The 22,944-nt window shown below is 43.3% G+C and overlaps 1 protein-coding gene across 10 annotated transcripts in view; it reads left to right on the top strand.

Moving 5' to 3' along the window:
• The window catches only part of IQSEC1 (IQ motif and Sec7 domain ArfGEF 1), a 278,419-nt gene that overhangs the window by 222,183 nt on the left and 33,292 nt on the right, over nt 1-22,944 (top strand). For 8 of the 10 annotated variants that reach the window (XM_053989153.1, XM_053989155.1, XM_053989154.1 and 5 more), the window contains 2 exons: nt 17,118-17,397; nt 17,955-19,219. In XM_053989153.1, the coding sequence (XP_053845128.1) occupies nt 17,118-17,397; nt 17,955-19,219 (1,545 nt within the window). Of the gene's footprint in view, nt 1-322; nt 468-491; nt 805-17,117; nt 17,398-17,954; nt 19,220-22,944 lie in introns of those variants that run through there. The other 2 variants (XM_053989160.1, XM_053989157.1) reach the window with 2 other exon arrangements.

Genomic DNA, 22,944 nt, shown 5'->3' with positions numbered 1-22,944 from the left:
CGATTCTTTTCACCACCCTGAAAGACGTGATCAGCCCTCATGGGATGTGTAATACGATATGTCGTATGCACGGCTTTGCGCCGTGCTCCTCCTTGCAACCCGGTTCGCCTGAGTGACATTTTCAGTTCCTGACTAAAGTTTCCCTAAACTACAGAGCTCGGCCAGCGGAGCTTTGTTGTGTTATTACAGGGTATGAAGCTGTGGGGAGGGTGTTGCGATTTTGTTGTCGGGGGGCCGGGGGCCCCTCGGGCCGGGCTCCGGCGGGCACCGTTCGGTGCCCGCCGGAGCCGGCCCGAGGGGCCCCCGGCCACAGTGAGGGGTGTGAGGGCGGCGGGCGTGAGGGGAGCCCTTGGAGAGCCATGCCCGCTGGAGCCGCACCGAGAGACCCCCAGGCATGGGGAGGTGTGTGAGGGCAGCCCTTGGAGAACCGTGCCTGTTGGAGCCGCACCGAGAAGCCGCCGGACACGGTGAGGGGTGTTAGGGCGGCGGGCGTGAGGGGAGCCCTTGGAGAGCCATGCCCGCTGGAGCCCGCCCGAGGGGCCCCTGGGCACGGTGAGGGCTGCTGGAGTGAGGGGACCCTCGGAGCCGCGCTTTTCCCGGGAATCCCGCCCTCCACGCCTGCGCTCTGCCCGCTTCCCTGCCCCTCCGCCGCCGGCTGAGGGGAGCGGGCGCGGGGCGGGGCGGCCCGAGGGGCGGCTATGGTGGCGCGGAGCTCCCCGCCCGACACTCCGGCTCGGCCATGTGGTGCCTGCACTGCAGCTCGGAGCGGACCCAGTCGCTGCTGGAGCTGGAGCTGGACAGCTGGTGAGCGCTGCCGAGGGGTGCGGGGGTGAGCCCCGCGCCGCCGCTGCCGCACAAAGGGCTCCGCGCCGCCGCTGCCCGGGCTCGCTGTGGGGCGGTGCGGGAGGATGGGATTGGGGTGTCCTACTGGCGCTCGGGGCACCCTTTTGTCCCTAGGGATTGTCCCTAGGGATTGTCCCTGGGGTCACCCCTGCTGTCCCCGAGATGTCTCCGGGTCGCAGCGATGGCGAGCTCGTTCCCTGTGTCCCGGCTCGGGAGCGGGGACAGGCGGAGGCTCTGTCTGCCCTGCAGGAGCCGAGGGTTAAATCATCGCCGTGGTTTAACCGCGGCGTCCCAGGCGGCCCCGCTGCGCTGTGCTGGCTGTGGGTGACAGGCAGAGCCATAAATTGGCAGCTGTGGCAGCAGGCTGTGAGCTGACCTGGCGTGTGCCGCTCCAGACACCGATGTGTAAACACTGCTTTTCGGGAGAGAGCAAGGAATCACATGATTTGTGTCAAACCAGTGTGAGTTTGACTGCAGAGCTCCGGTACAGGCTGTTCCCGGTGTCTGGGGCCGGCCGGAGACCTGGCCTTGTCCTGGCTACATGGGAAGGTGTGTCACACTCAGAGGGGTAAATCAACATTTGCCACTCGTGCCCTCAGCCAGAAAATAAGATAAAAGAAGGAAAAAAAAAAAAAAGGTTTAGTTCAAAGGCCTTTAAAGTACAGATACTTGAATAACTGACACAGGAGAAACAGAGAGTGGGATTTGTCATGTTAACGCGTACAGTCCCTATCGTAAGGATGTTGTTAACAACCAAAATAATGTGTGTCAAAAGTACAGCAACACAGAACTCTGTTCATGAGCTGCCTGAAAACTCCAGGCACAAACGAGTTTTTTCTGGTGTGATGGTATGTGTGGATTTATGATAAGCTAAAAAAGTTATCCTGCACTTGCAGTGCACTTGCAAAATGAATTTATCTCTGATGCATTGTGGAAGTTCATTCCATGAAGTAATTCAGCCAAATGCTGAGCTGTTTGACTGTTAAAGAATATTCAACTTAGCTAAAAATAGAAAACAAATTGGGTGTGGGCATGTGTGGAAAAATATAAAAGGAGGAAATGACTGGATTCAGTGTAACTATGTATGAATGCAACAGTTGCTTTTCTAAGAAAAAAGGCAAAATATTTTTTGATAAAGTGTTTCATAGTACAGTTTAGTCATACATTTAATGATCCTTCAGCCCATTTTTTACCCTTAAGGAAAAAAATAATGTAAGTTTCCTGTGTGGAGTTGGTAATGTTTGCAGAAGTGATGTTACTTTTGCATGGCTTGCTAAAAACATAATTCATAACAGTTACTTTAGTGACAGATTTGCCTATTACACAGTAACATTCTGTTATTCATCATTGTTTCAGACTTTTTTCCTCCATTTGTACATTGCTATGCACTTCCTTTCAGTTAAACTTGATTATTCTGCCTGATGTGCTAAAAGAGGAATTGCTGAGTACTTAGTTTGGATGGTTGTATTTAACTGTGTCTATTCCTGTGGTAGATATCCTTCATATAAACACAGAATTCATTACATCTATCGAGTGCTTTGGGAGAACTACAGCCATGCTGAATAAAATGACCCATTTTCCATTTTACTTCTACTTTTGTGCCAGATTTGGTTTTGCTGTTGAGATTCCTGTTCTAGTTCCTGAAAGATATTGAGAGTACTGTTACAAAGTAGTCAGCTGAGCTTTTTTTCTCCTGGTTAAATAGAAGCTCAATGTTTGGGTTTCCCATGAGAAGTCATCTATCATCCTTTTTTTTTTTTTTTTTTCTATTTCTACTAATCTGAAATACTTCGTTATCATCTAAGATACTGTAATCCAAGATCTGGAGCTGACCAGTGAAAACCATAGTGCTCCATGTATCAACAGCATTCAGTTTCTTTGCCCCTTTAGAAGCTCTCTGGGAATTCTGGTGCAGTTAATAAACGACCTGCAGTTCAGTTTCATGGAATAATTTGCAGTTTTCAGGTAAGGAAACCCAAGGATTCAGTTTTTGCCCTGAAAAGTGCAAATACCAAGTTGAACAGTAACTCTGATTTGTTGTTCCTGTTAGAGTCTTGTATTGGAAGGATGCAGGGACTGGATCCAGGGAGTGCCTGCTGGGCAAGGAGACCTTCTCTGCTGAGAAGGTGCCTTCACCAGAGGTTTGCTGAGTGTTCCTCTGGAGAAATGGGAAGTGATTTCTTAGGATTTCATGGCCTTACATGGGTTTTGTCACCCTGTGACCATTTCATGTTTGCAAAATGAAAAATCTTTCAAGAGAATCTGTTCATATGGCTGTAGAAAGTGTTTCTCCCAATACTGGGTCTTCATGAGGAGAAAACTTTTCCATTGCTTGGAGGCTGGGGTTGTTTCATGCCTTTGTGAGGGCCTCAAGAGGAGTGCAAGGACTTTGGGTGGAACAACTCCTTTGAAACAACAGTTTACCTTCATACTGATGATGTTTTCCCTGGAGTCTAAAGATGTCAACTCAGGGCTCCAACTCTGCAAAGAGGCAAGCCTCATAATGGTGTAGCTGATGAGCACACTTGGGTGATTGCTCTAAGGATGCTGCAAACTCTGCCTGCCCTGAGCACCAGTGAGAGGGAGGTGAATAACAAAAGCTGGTCTAGAGGTAGTCAGTGCTCTGGTGGTGGATGCCATTACCTGTAGGTATTAAACAGCTGCTCACATACTTCATTTGTGTTTCTTGGTGTTTAACACCACTGTTCAAAGACCAGTAAAACCTTGGGACACAAGTGCTGGAAGTGTGGAGCTGCGTTCTGAGTGAGCCGTGAGGCTTCCAGTTACTGCAGGATTCTGAGAGGTGCAAAGGAGGGTTTAAGGTACTGTATTTTTAAATACTGGATTAAAAAAAAAAAAATGTGAAGCACCACAGCCTGAGTCTGGATTGTTGTACATTTTCATTGCAAGGATTTACCATAATTCATAAAGGTCTTTCAGGATGCAATTTTTTTTGCTTCTTCAGCATTTACATGGTTCTTCCTCTGTTAGACCCAATGGTAATTTTATCATTAATTTCAGAGTCAGGCATATTTTAATCACAGCAGCTGTCAATCAGTTATTTCTTTTAATGTTTATTTAATAACAGAACTGCAGGAGACCTCAGAAACTGTAACCAAGGTGGAGCCCTGATTGCTCTGTTTGTTACAAATTAAATTTGTGAGGATCTGCCCATAACCCAGACACTGCCTGATCCACAGAGCAACTGGATCTATGAGGAGGTGGCTCATGAGTTAGGGGGGAAATTGTGCTGGTGCATTGCTTTTGTGAGCCATGCTTTGTTTAGATGTCATTTGTATTTAAACAGGGTACAGGCCACAAGCCAAATTCATATTCCTGAGTTCACTGCTTTATTTCTGTTGCCTCAGAAGGCTGTGTAGTTACAAGAGCAGAATCAGCCCTGTGTTTGGGGCTAAAAATTCATTTTTAGTATCTTGTATATTGCCATTTTATGACAAAAAATATGTAAATACAGGTTTTGTTTAATTCATGCATCTTTGTTATGCAAAAACCAGTTACTGATCATGGGCTTTTTTAGCAAGACTTATTAATCAAAAATATTTTACTTACATAGCCCTTCTCATGTCTTCTGGGAATCCATTTGAAATTTATTTAGGTTCCATTTAGGGTACAGACAGAGATGGCAACTTCACTGCACTGCTGTGATTTGACTCCAGGTTTCCAGAGAAGAACAGATGCTGCTTTAATCCACTGTAGCACAAAGCCCCAGTATTACGTTAAAGGGGAATGCAAATTTAGCTAAATAAATCCTTTTGCTTCCTTACAATAGACAAAAGACTAGAATCGTTCTCATGAAATAATTGTAGAGATGTCTTTAATAAAAATAAAGTAAAATAAAACAAGCTTTGGTATGATGAAAAAAAAATCAAACCATTTAGTCCCTGTGAGAGAAGCAGAAAACTAGAATGATGAGTTTGATAGCCTTTATTGCAGGAAACTGCTGTATTATATCTGTTAATGAGATTCTTTCAGTAGTTCAGTGTCATCCCAGTTAAACTTGTGCTTATAAACAAAGGACACAATTCCCAGTTGCCTTCTGCTGTGCAAGCACAAACAAAATGCCACAGCTATGATCTGACTTGCATTTACATCAGTGGCTACACACAGGGCATGGCCATAGAAAAAGAATCCTAAGCTTGTTTTGAGAAATGCTTGCATTATTTAGTCCAAAAAAATTCCGGTGGCCCCTAAAACTCACCAGATTAACAGGGATAGATGTGTCATGAACACAGAGAAAGAAAACCAACTTCCTTCTGTTTGTTAATATATCCATGACCTTTCCAGTCATCCTTACACAAGGCAAAGGCAGCAAGGCTGAAGGGTTTTCTGTCGCAGGGAATGTTTGCAGCCGGCCCTGACTCTGCACTGCAGGAGCATTCACAGTTTGTTTTTAATTTAATTTTCACTCCCCAGCTTTATGGCAGAAGGGGCCCAGCTCCATCTCAGATCACACAGAGAGCTGGAAATGGCAGTGGGACCCCAAGCTGGGTTTAACTCGGGTGCAGTGATGCTTTTTAGTAGCCTGGAGTAGGAATGGTTAGACTGGGACAGGCCATGTCAGTGCCTGCACAGAATTCCAAGGGTACACCCATGGGAAGGAATGGATGATTTAGTTGGAAGCTGTCCTGCCTTTTAAGACACTACCAGAGACAGGGCTTCCCTCCTAGTTTGGGGGTTGTGCTCAGGAAGTCATCCTTCAAATGAGAGGGAGCGGTGTTCCTGATCCAACTGCACCTCCCAGGGATCTGAGTACAGAGAACAGGCCTGCATAAATCCCTGACCTTCTGGTGGAGTTGCAGCCTAAGAATAGGTTTTCTCTCAATCTGATATCACTCTGTGTTCTCAATCAGGAATAAAATTATTTTTCTTTCTGTGTGGTTCTTCATTATAGTAATGTGCTGTGAATCGACTGTTGAATTTCCATTCTAGAGGTGTCTGGGGTGATTCTAGTGCTTCAAAGTTACCTTTTCACAAGGTGTTAAACATTAGATAATCTCAGCTGTTCTTGGATTCATGAAAGGAAGTTCATTATTTTTGTTTATATTTTCTTTTCTTGTATTTTACTCTGTGAGCCTTCTTTAGAAGATACCAGTGATGTCAGGCATTAGTAGAAACTGAAGAAGGAGCTGATTTTAATACTCTTAGATTTGAGAGAATGGGACTTCACAGCTGATTAATACTAGTCACAGCTATTAATACTAGTCATTAATGCCTTGTGAAGTGAGAGAGAGCAGAGGATTACCTGGACTTAATGGAACTTGTCCCAAATGATGACAATGTGATGCAAACTTGGATTCTTTATTTGTTATTAAGAAGTCATTAAGATGTTTTTGATTAGGTTAGCCTAGAAGAAAAGTATTCCAGGTTTTCCTACCACAGTGCAACATGTTACACAAGACCATTTCTCACTGTCTTTGGTTGAGATTTTCAAAATGTCTTTGCACGATATCACATTTCCATTTCACAAAGTGGTGACCCTTGCTTTCTGCCCCTGTCCTAAAACACACGTTTCCATTGTGGAAAGATCTGTGAACTTTGCTGTGATGAAGAGCCTACAGATGACCAAGAGTTACCCAAGTTGTGTATTTTAGACTCATGTTCTGTTGTGGTTGAGCAGCCTCCCGTGCAGCCCCAGCTAAGCCAAGCTGCATCCCCATCACAGACACTGTCACAGAATATTCCTGAGCTGGGAGGGACCCAGAGGGATCCTCAATCCAACTCCAAGCTAAAGGCAGTGCAGGGTGTTAGTGGTTCTGGGAGCCAGCAGTGCTAGGCAGCTGTGCTGCACCCAAAGGAAGCTGCAACATGTCCTGCACAGCCCAGAAACTGCTCCACACACTTCCCTGTGTGTGCAGTAAAAGATTTCCGAGGCAGGAATTGCTACCTGTGTTACTCTTTCATTGTCATCAATGAGGTGAGTCAGAAGTTCTATTGAAAGCCTACACTTAATTCCTCTCTGACAGAGAAAGAGCTGTAAAATGTATAGACTCAGCATAATGGGGAGGAAATGTAAAAGGAAGGAAGTTTGTGAATGAGAAAAAGCATCTGTCAGCTCTTTAGCTGATTTAGAGGTTATGAGCAATCTTCTGAGGTCCCTTTTCTGCAAGAGTGAAGACTTATGTGTGGTATCTTTGAGTATGTGTGCAAATACCTTCTGTGTTTGAACACATTGCCTTGAATGTAAGCATCATCCACCACACTGTCTTTTCCACCGAGCCCTATACTTCCAACAAAAAAAATCTATTATTTGGTTTCCTTAAACACTATGTTCTGTACACTCTGATATAAACCTTGGGTGTGCAGCAGAGGATAAAAACTCTCTTTTATGAGAATGCCTGTGATTACAGAGAGGTGAGCAGTGCTCCTGTTCCAGTGAGATACAACACCTCTCTCCTGATGTGTGCAGAGTGCTCAAGGCTAGTTCCTGCTCTCACTGGCTGGGTAACAACACCCTGAGCTTCACTGGGAGCAGGAACAAGTGCTGTGTTCTCATCCTTTTCTTTCCTACCTGCTGAGAGTTTCCCATGCCCATTTGCACTTAAACATTTCCAAATTACATTGTTTTCCCTTAAAGAAAACTGGTAGGGTTTCATTCTCTTTTTGGGTTGGTTTTTATTTTTTGAGACTTGGCACAGCCAAGCTGGCAGTCAAAGAGGAGGGTTTGTGCAGTGGTTAAAATGGAGTGGGACTTTTACATTATATATACTTTCAGATTCAGATCAGTGAGAGGTTTCTCTGATCAGACTTGTAACAGCCCATCCTCCTTTTGGATTGGCTTTTAAAAGTATGTTACTCTGTAATTTTTTGAGTTTTATCTGTAATTACAGAAGGAAGTCAACCAACCACTAGAAGTCCCTTTCTGATTTTAAAAGAAGATAATTTTGGCCAACTATTTCTTAAATCCTAGAGAGACAGCAAAGTACCTCATGTTCATCAGTGACATTGTTTGAAAGCGCAACTCATTAGATAATAACAATATATAAGTTATTGAAAGAAAGTCCTTTGGTTGTTCTAAATAGGTCCTTTTGTACAACATTCATTTGCTACAGAAGTTAAAATATAGTCTAAATGAACACAGTTGTTAGTGCTCTTAGACTTTACTCAGTGCAGTGTCCAGTACAGGAAGGTGGTTTTGTTGTCATTTCTGCTGCATGGACCCTCTGCATGCTCTTTGTTTGTGCTGGTTCTTCATTTCCCTCACAGACATACTGGGAAAGACTGGTCTGCTCCCAAGGTGTTCCTAGCACTCTGTACTGCGTCGTACTTGTAAGCATTTCAAATAGTGCAGGGGCAAACCTTTAAAATTAGTCAAGGGTTAGGCTTTATTTGATCTCCTTTGATTTATATTTATTTTTTATTATATTGATTTGATTTATATTAATTTGATTTATATTTGATCTAAGTTGAGATAGTTTTAACTATGTAGTTAACTAGAACGTTCTAGGTATGAACTTTCCGGGTAAGTAATGAAATATTGACTCATTAAACAGGATTTGGTTAAGCATCTTCAAAGTAGTTCATGTTTCAATCATACATGGAACAGAAGAGGGGAAAGAAGAGTTCTATCCACCAAGACCTGACTGGAAAGAGGAAATCAGTGCTCATTTCTGACAGAACCTGATTGCCAGCAAGCTGATTGCTCAGCAGCAGTGCTGTTCTGTCACCCCTTCCTGGGACAGGCTTGACACAACAGCTGAAGAGGTGAAAGAGGAGGGTGGCTGGCGCAGGACACCAAGGATTCTTGCATTGTATCAAATGCTGCTTCAGCTGTGTGTGCAAATCAGGGTTTTTCAGCTGCAGACACTAAATCTTCCTTTTTAAACTTAGCAGTGTCTGAAGGGCGTGTCATATAGACAGTGGAATGTGTGCTAATATCTTACTATCTTCAGTACATGTCATATATAGTGTGGGTTTGCTAAATTAAGAGGATTTCCACTGCTGAATGGTGTATCTAAATAAATTGTAAATAGTTGAGGTCAAATTCTACTACAGCTGCATTGAGAAACTCCACAAATATTTCAAGCTTATCATATTGTGTAAAGGTTTGCTTAGTAGGGAGAGGACAAAGTGTGCAGTGGGAGGCAGACCTTCACAGATTTTGTTAAGTGATCCATCCCACAGACACCACAGTTACATTAAAATTTTTAGCTTTAGTCCATGTAAGAAACAAAGCATCCTTTTGAAGCATACAGGACATTTTTGGATGTTAATGTGTTTTACATTGACACATCAAAAAGAAGAACTGGCCATAAAAAAACCTTCAAAAATTCTAAAACTTGGACTGGTTTGAGCCACAAGCCTCAAATTATCACCCCATAGTCATCTTTTAATAATACCCATTTTTTAAAGAGTTCTTGCTGAATTTACATATGCTGGGTGATGATTGACACAGATTGGCAATGAGTGATGCTGGCTGACTTCACCTGAGATAGAAGTGAACATTTGTAAGCTGTACCCAGCTTCTGTTGGTGCTGCCAGTCCCCTTGTTACTTTTGCTAAATAATGACAATAAAATACAGTTTTGCCTTCAGCAAGGAGGTTCATGAGGCGTTGAATGGTACTGGGGAGGGTTGGTTGGGTGGATCCTTCTGTGCATTCTTGTGTCTGAATGCTAGTATGCTGCCACTGTTTGACAAAGGTGATCTGAGAGCTGGTTAACCTTCCTTGTGCTCCATGGAAGCTGAAGATAGTCTCAATAAGCTTTTCCCAAAGGGATATTCTTAGTACTTAACCCTGTTGTTTTATTGTCTAAAATGGGTGGGTTGTTGTTTGGCTCTATTTCCATCCCGCTGCTGTCCATCTCCATGTCAGAAGTACAGCGCATTCATTCCTGCATTCTGCTTCAGTGGGGAGAAAATAACCTCTCATCTTTCACTCTGCTCTCTGCTGCTACTGATGGCATCTGAGAGTGTGGGTCAAAATGCCCTTTTTCTAAAAGTGTTTTCGTTAATGCCTTTTATGGGGTTATTTAGTGAGAATTACAGCTTGGCAGTGTCCAGGGGATGGGCGCTGGGGTTGTTGTGCAGCTTGGGAATCAGGGCTTGGAGCAGGGAGCAGCTGCAGGTTTGCAGGGCACTCAGGGGTACCTGCCTGTGGAGCTCTGCCCTCCCTCAATGGCTCTCAGACTGTTTGACTCAGGCTGCTGTTATTGGCACTCTCACACACAGAATATTACAGAATAAGTGACTGCTTTGTTAGGGTTTGCATCTGAGACACATGCAAATGTTGTCTGGATTTTTCTTGCAATGATATTTAACTTCAGTCAGATGAATTACCTGGGACATTACTTTGATGTGCATTCAAAGGTTTCATTTGTTTTGAACAGAAACAGCTGAATTGAGAGTGCATTGGAAGTAAAACACATTGGTCAATATTTCTTTCCTGGATCAAAGCTTTTGTCACTGCCTGTGAATGCTGTTGTCCATCATAACGGCTTTGAACTCTTGGCAGGGTGTATTTGAAGGTAGATTGGTTTGTTAATGTTATTGTGCTTATTGAATTCAGGGATTTGTGTAAGTTCTTAGTATAATTGACTTCTATTTACTAGACAGCACAAACCAGACAGGGCAATAAGGACTAGGTTCTAGTTCAAACTGCACTAATAATAAACTTCTGCTCAAATGTTCTCACTCCAGTGGGGAATGTTGTACTGGGAGGTGGAGAAAAAGGCTAAACCATGGCTTGTGTGAAATACATATGGCCAGTTCTGCATTTTGGGAAGTTAATGGAGAAGGTTTGGTGGAGTAATTGGAGATAATACAGTGCACACATCAGAGCTTTAATTAAATGCACCTCCTCGTTCATGGCAGAGAGCAGCACAGGTTCTGAAGCACAAGGCAGCTTTGAAGCAGCGGGGTGTACCCTGTGCCAAAGGAGTGCTCGTGTGAGGTGAAGTTGTGTGGGGAGGCACAGCTCTGGAGAGCAGAGTTCTGCTTGCAATTATCACTTAAAATTACACATTCAAACCAGGGCTTCATTGCACGTGTAAAGGCAAAGTTATGTGCAAGAAATTAACGTTTGGAGAGGTTTGTTCCTATGTGGAATGCCCACATTTGGCCTAAACATTTTTGCTATTTGAGTGGTTTGTTTCAGCCGTCATGTTGGAAGTGTCTGGCCATACCAGCTGCTGCAGCAGCTGCCATCCTGCTCTCTCTGTTACCCACTTAGTTCCACGCGCGACTTCTGGTCTGCATTCTGTGGGCTAGGTAGAGAATTCGGATCTATTTCAAGTGGCAATCTATAATTAGGAGCTAAGATCACAGTTTGACTGGTTTTAACCTCCACATTTTAGAAGGAGATGGTTGGTGTAAAACAGATGCATAGCAATTCTTCCTCCCTGGGCATTTGGACCTGTTTATGCAGAATAATTATTTTTGAGTGAGGCAGAAGTTTTACTGGAAATGATGTTTATGAAATGAGATTTTAATGCAAAAAGCTTTACTCTGTGGTTTGCATTTAAATCCATCTCATAAATCATAAGGCAGAGTCCCAAGAAGGTATCTGGATACTTCAGCTGTGGATGTGTTGCTGTTTATGGACAGAAAAGTTTCTGGGACAAAGAAGATGAGTTTGCTGAATTGTTCTGTGAGTAGATGTGACTTCAAGGGAACCAGCTTTACATGCATTTTTCCCTGAAGAGGGAAATAAATTATATGGATACAGAGAAAAGCAGGCAAGTGAGAGAAGGGTGGATTTGGCTGAGGAATTTTATGAAGAACCACTCATGCAAATGATTCACTGTTGCAACAAATAAAATAAAGTATCGATTCTTCATTAAGCTCAGTTTGAATTCAGGCTGTGCTGACTGCGTTTTACCTGGAGTTTTACTGCTGCTCTACCACAGCCCTGCTTTAAAACCTCCCTGCTTCCCAAAGAGCAGAGCCCTTGGATTGTCATGGCCAAGCTGAGTGGCTTTATCATCTTGTGCTGACTAGAATTTTAAGCTGGGCATGTTTTTGTTGCTGTAATTGTAATACTCATGCTGCCTTTCCACAATATAGAAGAAAATTAATTTATTCTGTATACCCTTGAATTTGTGTTCATGCTTCTAAGGATCTGAAATGCTAAGGAAAAATCTTTAAAGATGTAACAGCACAAACTTATTATATTGTCATACTTCTCTTTGTGTCCAAAACAATTTTTTAACAGGCTTAATATAATGCTGATTGGTTCTCATGTGTGTACTATCCAGTTGTTAGGGCCTGGTTTCAATTTCATGACTTTATATTGCACTGTTGAAAGTCCATTCTGAAAGAGTGATGAAAATAATACTGATTTCAGAGAATGCTCATTGTAAAACAGCTTCTCAAGCATTTGCTCTGTTCTGCTGGGAGGGTCTTCTTGTTTCTATTTTAGAATGTTGCATGCAGTTTGGGTTTGGCATTTGCATTATTTAGAAACATGTTCCATTTATTTGTTCCAAACTAAATCTGCAGCAAACTGGTTTGAACATTTGGGTGATTTCTGTAAGCATATGTTCCCATTATCTTCATATTTTAGTTTTAAAAATGCACAGGGACACTTGACTGCTTGTAAACTGGGGGGTTTCTGGGGTGAGAGGCAGCACTGAATCATTTCTTGCATGTGATGTTATTGTTATATACTTCCTTTTTATATGCACGTAGTTCTAAAGATAAGGTTCTGGGCCTCGGGAGGAAAGGGACTTTCTGCTTTCCTGGTTATCAAATGTCTGTCTTTCATAGTATAAATTCTCTGACAGATAAATTCTTGTGCCTCTGCATCCAAACCAACAGCTCCTCTGGCCATTTCGCTATTAGGCAGTGGAACAGATAAATCCATACTTATGGAAAAGCCTGGGGTTTGCTCCTTACTGGAATTCAGATATTTTTTAAGATTTCCGTTTTAAGCTCAAATGTTGTTGTGCTTTTTTTTTTTTTTTCTTTGCTAATAGTTTGGCAAGATTTGAAGGAAAAGGAAGGTGTGAATATAAAAATGAAAAATAGACCATGACAGTAGATAGTCAAACATCCTGAATAATATTTTACTGTTTTAAAATATGGTAGTGGATTTAGCATACTGGTGCTAATTACAGCCTTTGTGATTAGAAGTAATAACTGAAAGTGTAAAATGAGAGCCAGGGAAGAAAAGACCTGCCAGGCTTGTGCTGCTAAAATGCCTGGAGAGGGAATGTTTTGCTTTGGTCATGGCTAACCACACAACTGGAAAGGGAGAGAGGAGACAGAGCTTCTTCTTATTAGGTAGTTCTTGAAAGGAACTCATCCCTGAATTGTGGGAAATTACTGCAAAATCAGGACCTTTTCCTAGCAACAGCAGCTCCTCCCCTTTGGTCAGCCTGGATTTTTTAAACTGTATTACAAGCTGAGGTTTATGCAGGAAAAAATTTTCAGTTTTTGATAAAATGCTGATTCAGTCAGTGCTGGCAACTGTTTCAAAAAGTTATTTAGTTGTATAAAGTTTTTCAGTGATTCTATTTTAATTTTTTTTCATGCAAAGTCATATTAGTAATACTAATTATTTTTAAATATTTCATTTTCATTCTTTAGCTGTTCCTTTCTCTGCTTCTTTGTAAAATTCTTGCAAGCAACCTTTCACTTTTTCTGTCTTGGCAGATAATGAATGTCTGTTTTCTGCTGAAAAAGGAGTGCAATAAAACAGTTGGACTTACAGGTTAATTTCAGCTGTTTTGCATTCTCCTAATATTACACAATTAGAATATTCAACAGATTGCTGGGCTCACTAGTAATATGCAGTTGCACATTGCAGGGAGATAAACCAAATTAATTCACTAGAATTTTTTTTTAAACAATGAAATTGTCAATAATTGTACTGGACATGTCTGGTAGGTAGCAAATGCCTCAAATTGGAGACCTTTATTAAGAAGCTGTTCATAATTCCAGTTGGGACTTTTAATTAACATTTCTTTAATATAATATATATGTGTGTGTATATATATATATGTATATATGGTAAAAGCATAAGTAATTATGTTAAGTAATTAACAGTATTACATTGTCCATTTTTGTAGTGTGCTTAATATACTTAATTTCTCACTCCTCAGAGAGGGGCAGTGTGTGCAGGGTGTGGAAGTGAAGCAGTGCTGGAGAAGTGTCTCAGCTACTCCCTCAGTCCCAGGGAAACTTCTCCTGGTTCTTGCTGCAGGCCTGGAGCAGAGCCCTTGACATTTTTGTGTGCTGGCAGTTTCAATAAGTGCACAGATAAAAACCACCCTCGTAACCCTGCAGTGACTGGCTCGTGTTCTGAGTCTGGGTAGGAGTTACAGAATTGTTGGGTTGGAGAAGCCCTCTCAGGCCACTGAGTCCAACCATTCCCCAGCACTGCCAGGGCCACCCCTGCCCCATGTCCCCAGGCGCCACATCCACACGGATTTTAAACTGTCCCACCCAGGGAACAGAGCACCTGTCCAGAGCAGCCAGTTTCTCCAGGAGAAGGCTGGGAGGAACAGTGCCAAAGGCTTTGCTGAGGTCCCAGCAGGTAGCATCCACAGCCTGTCCCGCACCACTAAAGCAGGTCACCTTGTCACAGGAGGAGAGCAGGTTGTTCAGGCAGGACCCGCCTTTCCCAGCCCCAGGCTGGCCAGGCCTGATCTCCAGGTTGTCCTGTGTTGACACTCAGGGTGACCTGCTCTGTGACCTGCCCAGCACTGAGGTCAGGCTGGCACATCTGGAGTTCCCCAAACTCCCCTTCCCACCCTTCTTACAGATGGGTGTTTTATGTTTGATAACCTCCAGTGACCCAGGCCTGCTGGGAAGTGCTGGGAGTTGGCTCGGTGAGCACTGCTGCCAGCTCTGTGCTGCTCCTCTCTGTGGAGCAATCCAACTTGCCATCCCTACAGCTTCACACAAGTCATATGTGTTGACATATTTTTCTTCTCCAAACATATGTAAAGTAGAAGAAGTAGAAAGCAAGCTGCTTTTCTTTGCTAGTGAAGTTTCACTTTAATGAAATAATTCATATGGAGCTTCAGCTGCTCCAGGGAGGCCAGGAAGAGATGGGGGAAAACCTTAAAGCCTGTGCACGTGTGTTTGCTTGGAAGGGCTGTTGTTGTGCCTGTTGTAAAGGGTAATTACTTCCATGCTTCAAAGGTCAGGTGGCAGGGAATAGGCCAATGAGCAAAATGAGATTGAGCACTACAGTCAGTCAAGCATCACATTTATATCTGGAAAAAGCACAAAAGGCAAACTAGAAATTAAGAAGAAACCCTTAACTTTAGTCAGAACTCTGGGCAGACATCCTTCCAACTTCTGATTAGGGCAGTACCCTTTTTTTTTTTTTGAGGAAAAGGTTAAGGGATCCATCGAAGGTAGCATTATTAAAATGTCAACAGGAGGTTATAATCAGCATGGAAGGGTTATTAAATAGTTCACAATGCAAGGGTGAGGAAGGCAGAAAACGTCAACAGAACCTAAGAAGATAATTCCAGCCTTCCTGTTAAAAACAACTTTGCCATGCTTGTATGGAAAGTACTTACAAATAAACTTGCAGCTAGGATGTGATGTCCAAAATAGCACAGCTCACAGCTGGCAGAACAGAGGAAGGAATTTCGGTGTTTAAATAGAGAACGTGAAGCAGCTCAGTATCATACCATATCTTTAATGGATGCTTCAGAGAGAATGATTTGTTTGTTTTTAGCGGGTGGTTACACAGTTTCAATGTCACCGGCAGAACTCTGGATAGTTTATCATTTTTAAGTTGAAAGCCAGCTGTATCACGGAGGGAAAGGGATTAGTTTCCTGTCAGCTTCCTTTTTGGAAAAAGCAATGTGTGCACGCTGCAAATATTTCCAGCTTGGGTTAAGTATGCTTGAAAATACCTTTTGGTTGGAGTAATATTTTCATGGGCAAAGAGAGAAGACTTGCTTTCAGTTTTACGTGTTTATAGAAGCATTTTAAGAAATCTAAGGGGCTTTTTTTTTTTATCCTTCCCTTTAAAAAGTACAAACTGTTCAAGCTGGGAGAGTTTGGCCGGGGTTAACCCTCAGCTCTTCAGTCGGTGAAGAACATTCTTTCAGAAATTGCTCTGTACAATTTGAAGGGACAGCTGAGAGACAACAGGAGGGCTTGGGTTTTTAAGCATATATGAATGAAGGAAAAAATATAGAGCATGGTGGGAATGTGGAGTTTTACTTCTTTGGAGTTTGGATGCATTGTTCCTAAAACAAAAGGTAGGGGAAGTGCTGCTTGCATTGATGCATGTGTGAAGTGTTTACTGAGTCTTTTGAGGGATTAAAAAAAAAAGTAAAATTTCGTTTTTCTGTCAATGCTCTGTGTACACAGGATGAGACAGACAGTAAATAGTGCTGTGAAACATGAAAAGATGGAAGAGTGAAAGTGCATGTATTGCAACGTGAGAGTGCCCTCCTGCAAATACAACCCAAATACAAATTGCTATTAGTCATCAGTACTTCAGAATACACCTAGGGCTGGTTTTAAAATGTTTCCTATTGTGTGCAACCCTTTTAATAGAAAAGGTGTTTTTCCTTTCCTTTATTCCTTAGCAATAAAAGCATTTGTATGAAAACAAAGTAGTCTCTTTGCCAGATAGGTGCTATTGAGCTTTCTTCACGTGAAACCATGTTGCTTTCATTAGCTAGAAACACCGTCCCTTGAGATGCTTTTACTCCAAAACCTGCCAAAAGTATCCCATGGGAGCAGTCTTTCACTAGCAGGGAAATAAATGAGATTTCTCTTGCAAGTACTTTTTCCCAAACTTTAGTTTTTAGAAACATCATAGCTCTCAAGATCCATTAAATCCCAATCTCCATGAAAGTAATCCTTTTATGTCAAATTGTAATATAAGGCTAAGAAAATATTGCTTTAATTGGTCAAAGCAAAGAAAGACATAAATAAGCATCTGTCATTTTGAATAGAGAAACTTGGAAATAAGCAGTCTTATAAGAAATTAGAAGTTTTCATTCATTTTACAGAGTAGTTCCTGAGTGACTTACTCAGTATGTTATTAGTAATTACTGTATAAAGTTAAATAATGGTTGAAACCTCCATTCTCCTGTTTAACTCATGCTCTGAAGATGTCATGGGCATGACAGATTGCAAAAACTACAGCAAAAACTGCAGCAAAAACTGCAGCAAAACCTGTGGTGTTTGTCATGAAAGCCACGTTACCCATAACACCTGCATGTGAACAGCAAAACTTCCTAGATGCCTACACAAAATGAAACTAAAGCTGTTTGCTGTTGAGAATTTTGGTGTGCTGGGCTCACCCGAGGCTTTTGCTGTCTCTCCTTTGTTGTGCAGCGTTGAGGGGGAGGCTCCCAGCAGCGAGACCGGCACGTCCTTGGATAGCCCCTCCGGCTACCCGCAGGGCCCTATAACGCACAGCTCCGCCCTGAGCCCCGAGCACTACGAGCACCCCTACGGGCTCTACTCCATCGCGCCGGGCCAGCAGCGAGCCCGCCGGCCCAAGCTCCAGCACTCCACCTCCATCCTGCGCAAACAGGCCGAGGAGGAAGCCATCAAACGGTCCAGATCGCTTTCGGAGAGCTATGAACTCTCTTCAGACCTACAGGATAAGCAGGTATTTGAGCTCTGGTACCTCGTTTGTGTCTGTGAATTGGGAGAAGTCTTTTCTAGCATCGCTTCAGCTGGGACTTTTAACCCCATTATTCTTTGTCCCATACATCCTTCCCACCTCCTAGAGAAAAGTGTAAAAGATATTAACAGCTTAATTAAGATTTAACAGATTTAGCAGTTAATACTGTTAAAAGTAAAAACAGTTCTTGGAACTGAGATTTTATGCTCCAGAAGCATACTAGAATGTAATCATACAAAATGTTTTTCTAAGAAAATGAGTCATTTTGAAACCTGGGTGCTTTTGTTGTCACAGAAAGGAAGGAAGAACTTATTGCAACTGATATTCTCTTATATCTGTGAGGTGAATTAATATACTTCTGTGTTTTATGGTGGAATTTGCAGATGACTATTCTGTTCATCATTGGAGTTTTGAGTTTTTACTTTCAAAACCAACATATATAAAGTATAATAAAGTGGTTACAAGAGTTAAATGTTTTTGTGAGACTTTACCCTTGTCCCGAGCTGCTCGAAGTGACGAGGGGTGTGTGTGTTCCCTGGCAGGTGGAGATGCTAGAACGGAAGTATGGGGGCCGTCTGATCACCAGACATGCTGCCCGCACCATCCAGACCGCCTTCCGCCAGTATCAGATGAACAAGAACTTCGAGCGCCTGCGCAGTTCTATGTCCGAGAACCGCATGTCAAGGCGCATCGTCCTGTCCAATATGAGAATGCAGTTTTCCTTTGAAGGACCTGAGAAAGTCCACAGCTCCTACTTCGAGGGGAAGCAGGTTTCTGTTACAAATGATGGGTCAAAGCTGGGCTCTCTGGTACCGTCGGAGTGCAATGAGCTTGGGGAGACGGCTACCATGAAGTCCCCGGCAGCGTCCACTGATTTCACTGATGCTATAACAGAACTGGAGGATGCTTTTTCCAGGCAGGTGAAATCCCTGGCGGAATCCATCGACGACGCGCTGAACTGCCGCAGTCTGCATTCGGATGAAATCCAGAGCGCGGAGCAGGTCAGGAGCCGGGAGATGGAGAGGGAGAGCTGTGCCCCGAGCAAACCAGCGATCCACAATGTGGATCACAGGAAGCTGGACGAGATGACGGCGTCCTACAGCGATGTCACGTTGTACATCGACGAGGAGGAGCTGTCCCCACCCCTGCCGCTCTCCCAGTCCGTGGACAGGCCGTCCAGCACGGAGTCGGACTTGAGGCTCCGCTCCGTGAACTCTTCCCAAGAGTACTGGTCCATGACCCACAAAGATGATAAGATAGACACTGATACGAGCTGCAGGAGTACCCCATCACTGGAATGTCAGGAGCAGAGGATGAGGATGGATCACCTCCCTCTGCTCACTATCGAGCCGCCCAGTGACAGTTCCGTGGACTTGAGCGATCGCTCGGAGAGGGGCTCATTAAAGAGACAGAATGCATATGACCGAGGCATCACCAGCCAGCAAGGCAGCCCTAAACATATTCCTCACAGCATTCCTGCCAAGATCATCACCCGGGAGGAGCAGGAGGCCAGGCACAGGGCTAGGCCCATAGACAGTCACTTGGCCATCAATGGCACAGCAAACAGGCAAAGCAAATCAGAGTCCGATTACTCTGATGGAGACAACGACAGCATCAACAGCACTTCCAACTCCAATGATACAATAAATTGCAGCTCAGAATCCTCTTCTAGGGACAGCCTAAGGGAGCAAACCTTGAGCAAACAAACCTACCACAAAGAGACTCGCAACAGCTGGGATTCCCCTGCCTTCAGCAACGATGTTATCAGGAAACGCCATTATAGGATTGGGCTGAATCTTTTTAACAAGTAAGTACAGCAGTTCCTGCCTTCCTCTCAGTGTCACTGAGAATGAACCAGCAATAGTCTTCTTGTATCAGGTAAGGTAAGACTGGTGTCTGGTACTGACCTTTAAGTGAATAAACAAGGTGCTTGTGGTGACTGTTCATGTTCAAGATTAAGTTGATGTCTTCATAGTTTAACAGCTAAAGAAAAAAAAAGAAAAAATATAATTATGTGTATAGGAATGGTAGTAAATTATTGAAGATTAATCCAACTCCTTTCTTGGGGAAAAATATGGTGGCTTGATCCTGTTCCATTTTTTGGTGTTATGTTATAAAAAATTCAGATTTCTCCCTGCCCTAATCATGTAGGTGGTGTAAAACTCATCAGATAGGAATTGGAAACAGCATGCAGCATATGATGAGTTTCCTGTTTAACACTGGCAGGGCCTGGAATTTGTTCAGTAGATTTCATTAAAACTGTGATGCTAAAAGCAAATGCACTGAATAATTTCTATACTAAATGAATGTTTATCATTTATCACAGAGCTATCACAAAATCTGTATTTCTGACTATGACTGATAGTTTTCCTATGTTTTCCCTGTGGCTTGAGTGATCTCAGGCCTTCTTTTCAGATAGCAGTGCTTTGATGTGTTTGGATTGATAGATTGGTGGTTCCTCATGTATTTGTTGTAACACTGCAGTCAATTAAAGCTTTTTGGTGCCATCACATGAGCTGTGCATTACAGCCCCAAGTTTGGCTGTAAACACTTTCAGGTTTAGCTTTTAATCTGTGTGAAAATGCCTTTACGGGAGCTTCCAGCCAGTTGGAATTATGCAAGTCGTTGGATCGCTGCTTGTGAAGTTGAATGGGTAGGAAAATACATCAATTAGTTCTTTTTTTAGAAGATTTGAAAATAACATCCTTGGAAGGGCAAGTGGGGAGGAAGGTGTTGGTGCTGTTGGCTGACATTTAACACTTGGTGCTTGCCTGGGTTTTGCACAGCAATTAAGCCTCCAGCAGTCAATGCTCAGTGAACCTCAGGCTTGGTAAGAGTTTTTTGAGTCAGCCGCAGAAGGGTGTAGGGAAAAAGTGAATGGAAAAAGTGCTCAGGCAGCATGCAGGGGTGAATGAGAGCATTGGAAGCTGTCAGGTGCTGCTAGTGACACATCAGTAGGAGGATAAAAGTGAAAAATAAACATCAGGAACAGACAAGAATAGAGGCAGTTGTTTGAAACAGATCGAAGTGACCTTGCTGCACAGACTTGCACAAAGATAAATCTGTTTTCTCTATTGTTGTGAGGTGATGTGCAGCTCCTCAGCAGCGAGTGCTGCAGGACAGGACTCTGCAGAACTGCAGGCAGCAGCTCTGAGTGGCATCTTTTGCTCTGTGTGATTTTCTTTTCCCCACTGCATTTTACCTCCAGCATTGAAAGCAAAGTGAAGATTGTCATTACTTTCTGCTAAGTCAGTGTGATTCTATTGATTCCTCAGACACTCCCCAAATATCCCACATATCCCACATGTCTGAGGATTGTGATATTTTCCTTAATGTGCAGTTTCAGGTATTGAACTATCATAGAGTGTGATGGTGCATAAGTCAGTAAATTCTTTTGAAAAGGGAGCCGGAGAACATTCAAAGCTTTATTCTTGTGAAAGCTCAGGAATCTCTAGAGAGTGCATCAGGTAAGATTGCAAATTGCATCTTGAGGTGAGTGGTCAGTGCAGTGGCAAGGTCAATGCAGCAGAGTCGCTTCACTGTCTTTTCACCACATTATCTTCACAACACGTTTATGATCATAAAACAAGGGAGCAATGACAGTGTTGGCAGCAGGTCCTGGGAGGATGTGTGCTCCACCCAGGAGGAAGCACTGAAAGAAGTGGCTTTGAACTTAGCTAGTACAAGAAGGTAAGGTTTTTTCCAAATGTCTGCATCTACCAGAGGAAATTTTAGGCATGTCTTGTACAAGGAGTTCAGGTTAATTTCACTGTGCCTTTGAAATCTTCCTTGGAAATTACAATCCCAAGCCTTAATTAACAAATGTCCTTTCTTTGTGGTACATGAAGCTTGGCTGAAATGCAAAGAATTAAGAATCTTAAAGAAGTGCATCAATTGTAGCAAATACTTCTGCTTTGTTCAGCAGAAGTAGTAAAAGGATTAGGATTTTAAAAGTATGGAAAGTCACTGTCATCTCAATTAAAATTTCAATTTTTAGTTTTTCTGGCTTTCCTATTTTAATAACAATTTTTAGAAGCCAAAGTGCAGTTTTCTTATCAGAGGCTCTTTGTTAGGATAGGCAATTATGGGTGGGGTAAAAGTTGAGCACAGCTGGTGGTCCAGTTCACTTAATCACTGATAGATGCAAAACATCAGTAGCACAAAGCTCCCTGGAGAATGGGGAACATAGGACATTGGGTAAAAAAATTATAGGTAATTGAAAATCACTTTTATGGGAGTTCTGTTGGAAGGTGCCCCTGCACATGGCAGAGGGTTCAGAAGAAATCATCTTTAGGATCCCTCCCAGCCCAAACCATTCTGTGACTCCATGATTATCATGGAATTTTTTTCAAAGTGTAGCTTGGCCTTCAATTTGGAACCTTAGTATTGATTAAAGAAGTGCACTTTTCGAAGGCGTTTTGTAGTGGCCCGTAAGCTAGAAGGTAAAGCATCCCCCAAAATGGAATGATTTCTGCCCAAGAAATTGCAAGTGAGTAACAGCTTCTGTGCATTGCCATGGCTCTGAATGGCAGCAGTGATTCCCCCCTGGCAATGGGCTGGCAGTGTGTGCTCCCATTCATTCCTCCCCAAAGGAAGGGTTGCAGGTGCGTGCCCAGAGCGCAGCAGCTCCCAGGGAGCCTTGGGTAGGCCAGCTGTGTTGAATTAGGCATTTTCTTCAGTGGAGCTGGAAAGGGATGTGGACTGGGAGAATTGCACTAGAAACCGTTCCTCCCTCACAGGCAGAAGGAAAACACTACCTAGAAAGGTTTATTTTGCATGCTGCAAATCCTGCCAATGCAAATCCAGCCTTCGAGGCTGGTTTGCTTATAAACAAGGCTTCAAGAGGCCTTTTGACTGCTGCTTTAAAAACAAAAACAAGGAGAAAAAAAATTTTAAAGAGCTGTGATTTCATTCTCCTGTTTGTTTTGACTGCAGCTGGAAATACCAGGCTTACCAGTTAGTGCACCCCATTCTGGTAGGATTTTCAGGTTCCATCCTGCTCCTGATGCACTGATGGTTCTGAGAGATTAACTCAGAAGGGTTTAACCTCAGCAGTGTGAGGAGACATGTCCTGCCCGTGGGTCAGCAGTGCAGGATCATTCTGTGCACGGGGATTGCCACAGAGCCTTGTGCCACCACGGGGGTGGCAGCAGCTCTGGGTCCCTGCTAAGTGTTTGCGGCTGCCACGTGTGCTTGTTGCTAACACTGCCTGGGGTTACTGTGTCCCCTCCCGCGGTGACACACCCGGCAGGGCCATGGCCGGGAAAGGGACAGGGCAGTGCCCGCTCAGCACTCCCGGGCACAGGGCACAAACACCTTCTGTGTTAACAAAGCAGTGTTAACACAGCAAAATGGGGACAACATCAGGGTGGTTTGAAAACTTGTTGCAGCTGTGCCTGGTGTTACAGAAGATGGGAGATAAGGGTTGGCATTGCTCAAACTCGGTTTTTCGTCTAGCAGAGCCTGGAGTCATGCTTAGTGTCTCCTTTGAGATATCAGCTGTTGGCAGGCTCTGTAAATGGTCCTCCCATC

Source organism: Vidua macroura, chromosome 13 (genome assembly GCF_024509145.1).
Source record: "Vidua macroura isolate BioBank_ID:100142 chromosome 13, ASM2450914v1, whole genome shotgun sequence".
NCBI classification, from domain to species: Eukaryota; Metazoa; Chordata; class Aves; order Passeriformes; family Viduidae; genus Vidua; species Vidua macroura.
Note: the sequence above shows the minus strand (reverse complement) of the source record. Positions and strands in the feature narration are given on the sequence as shown.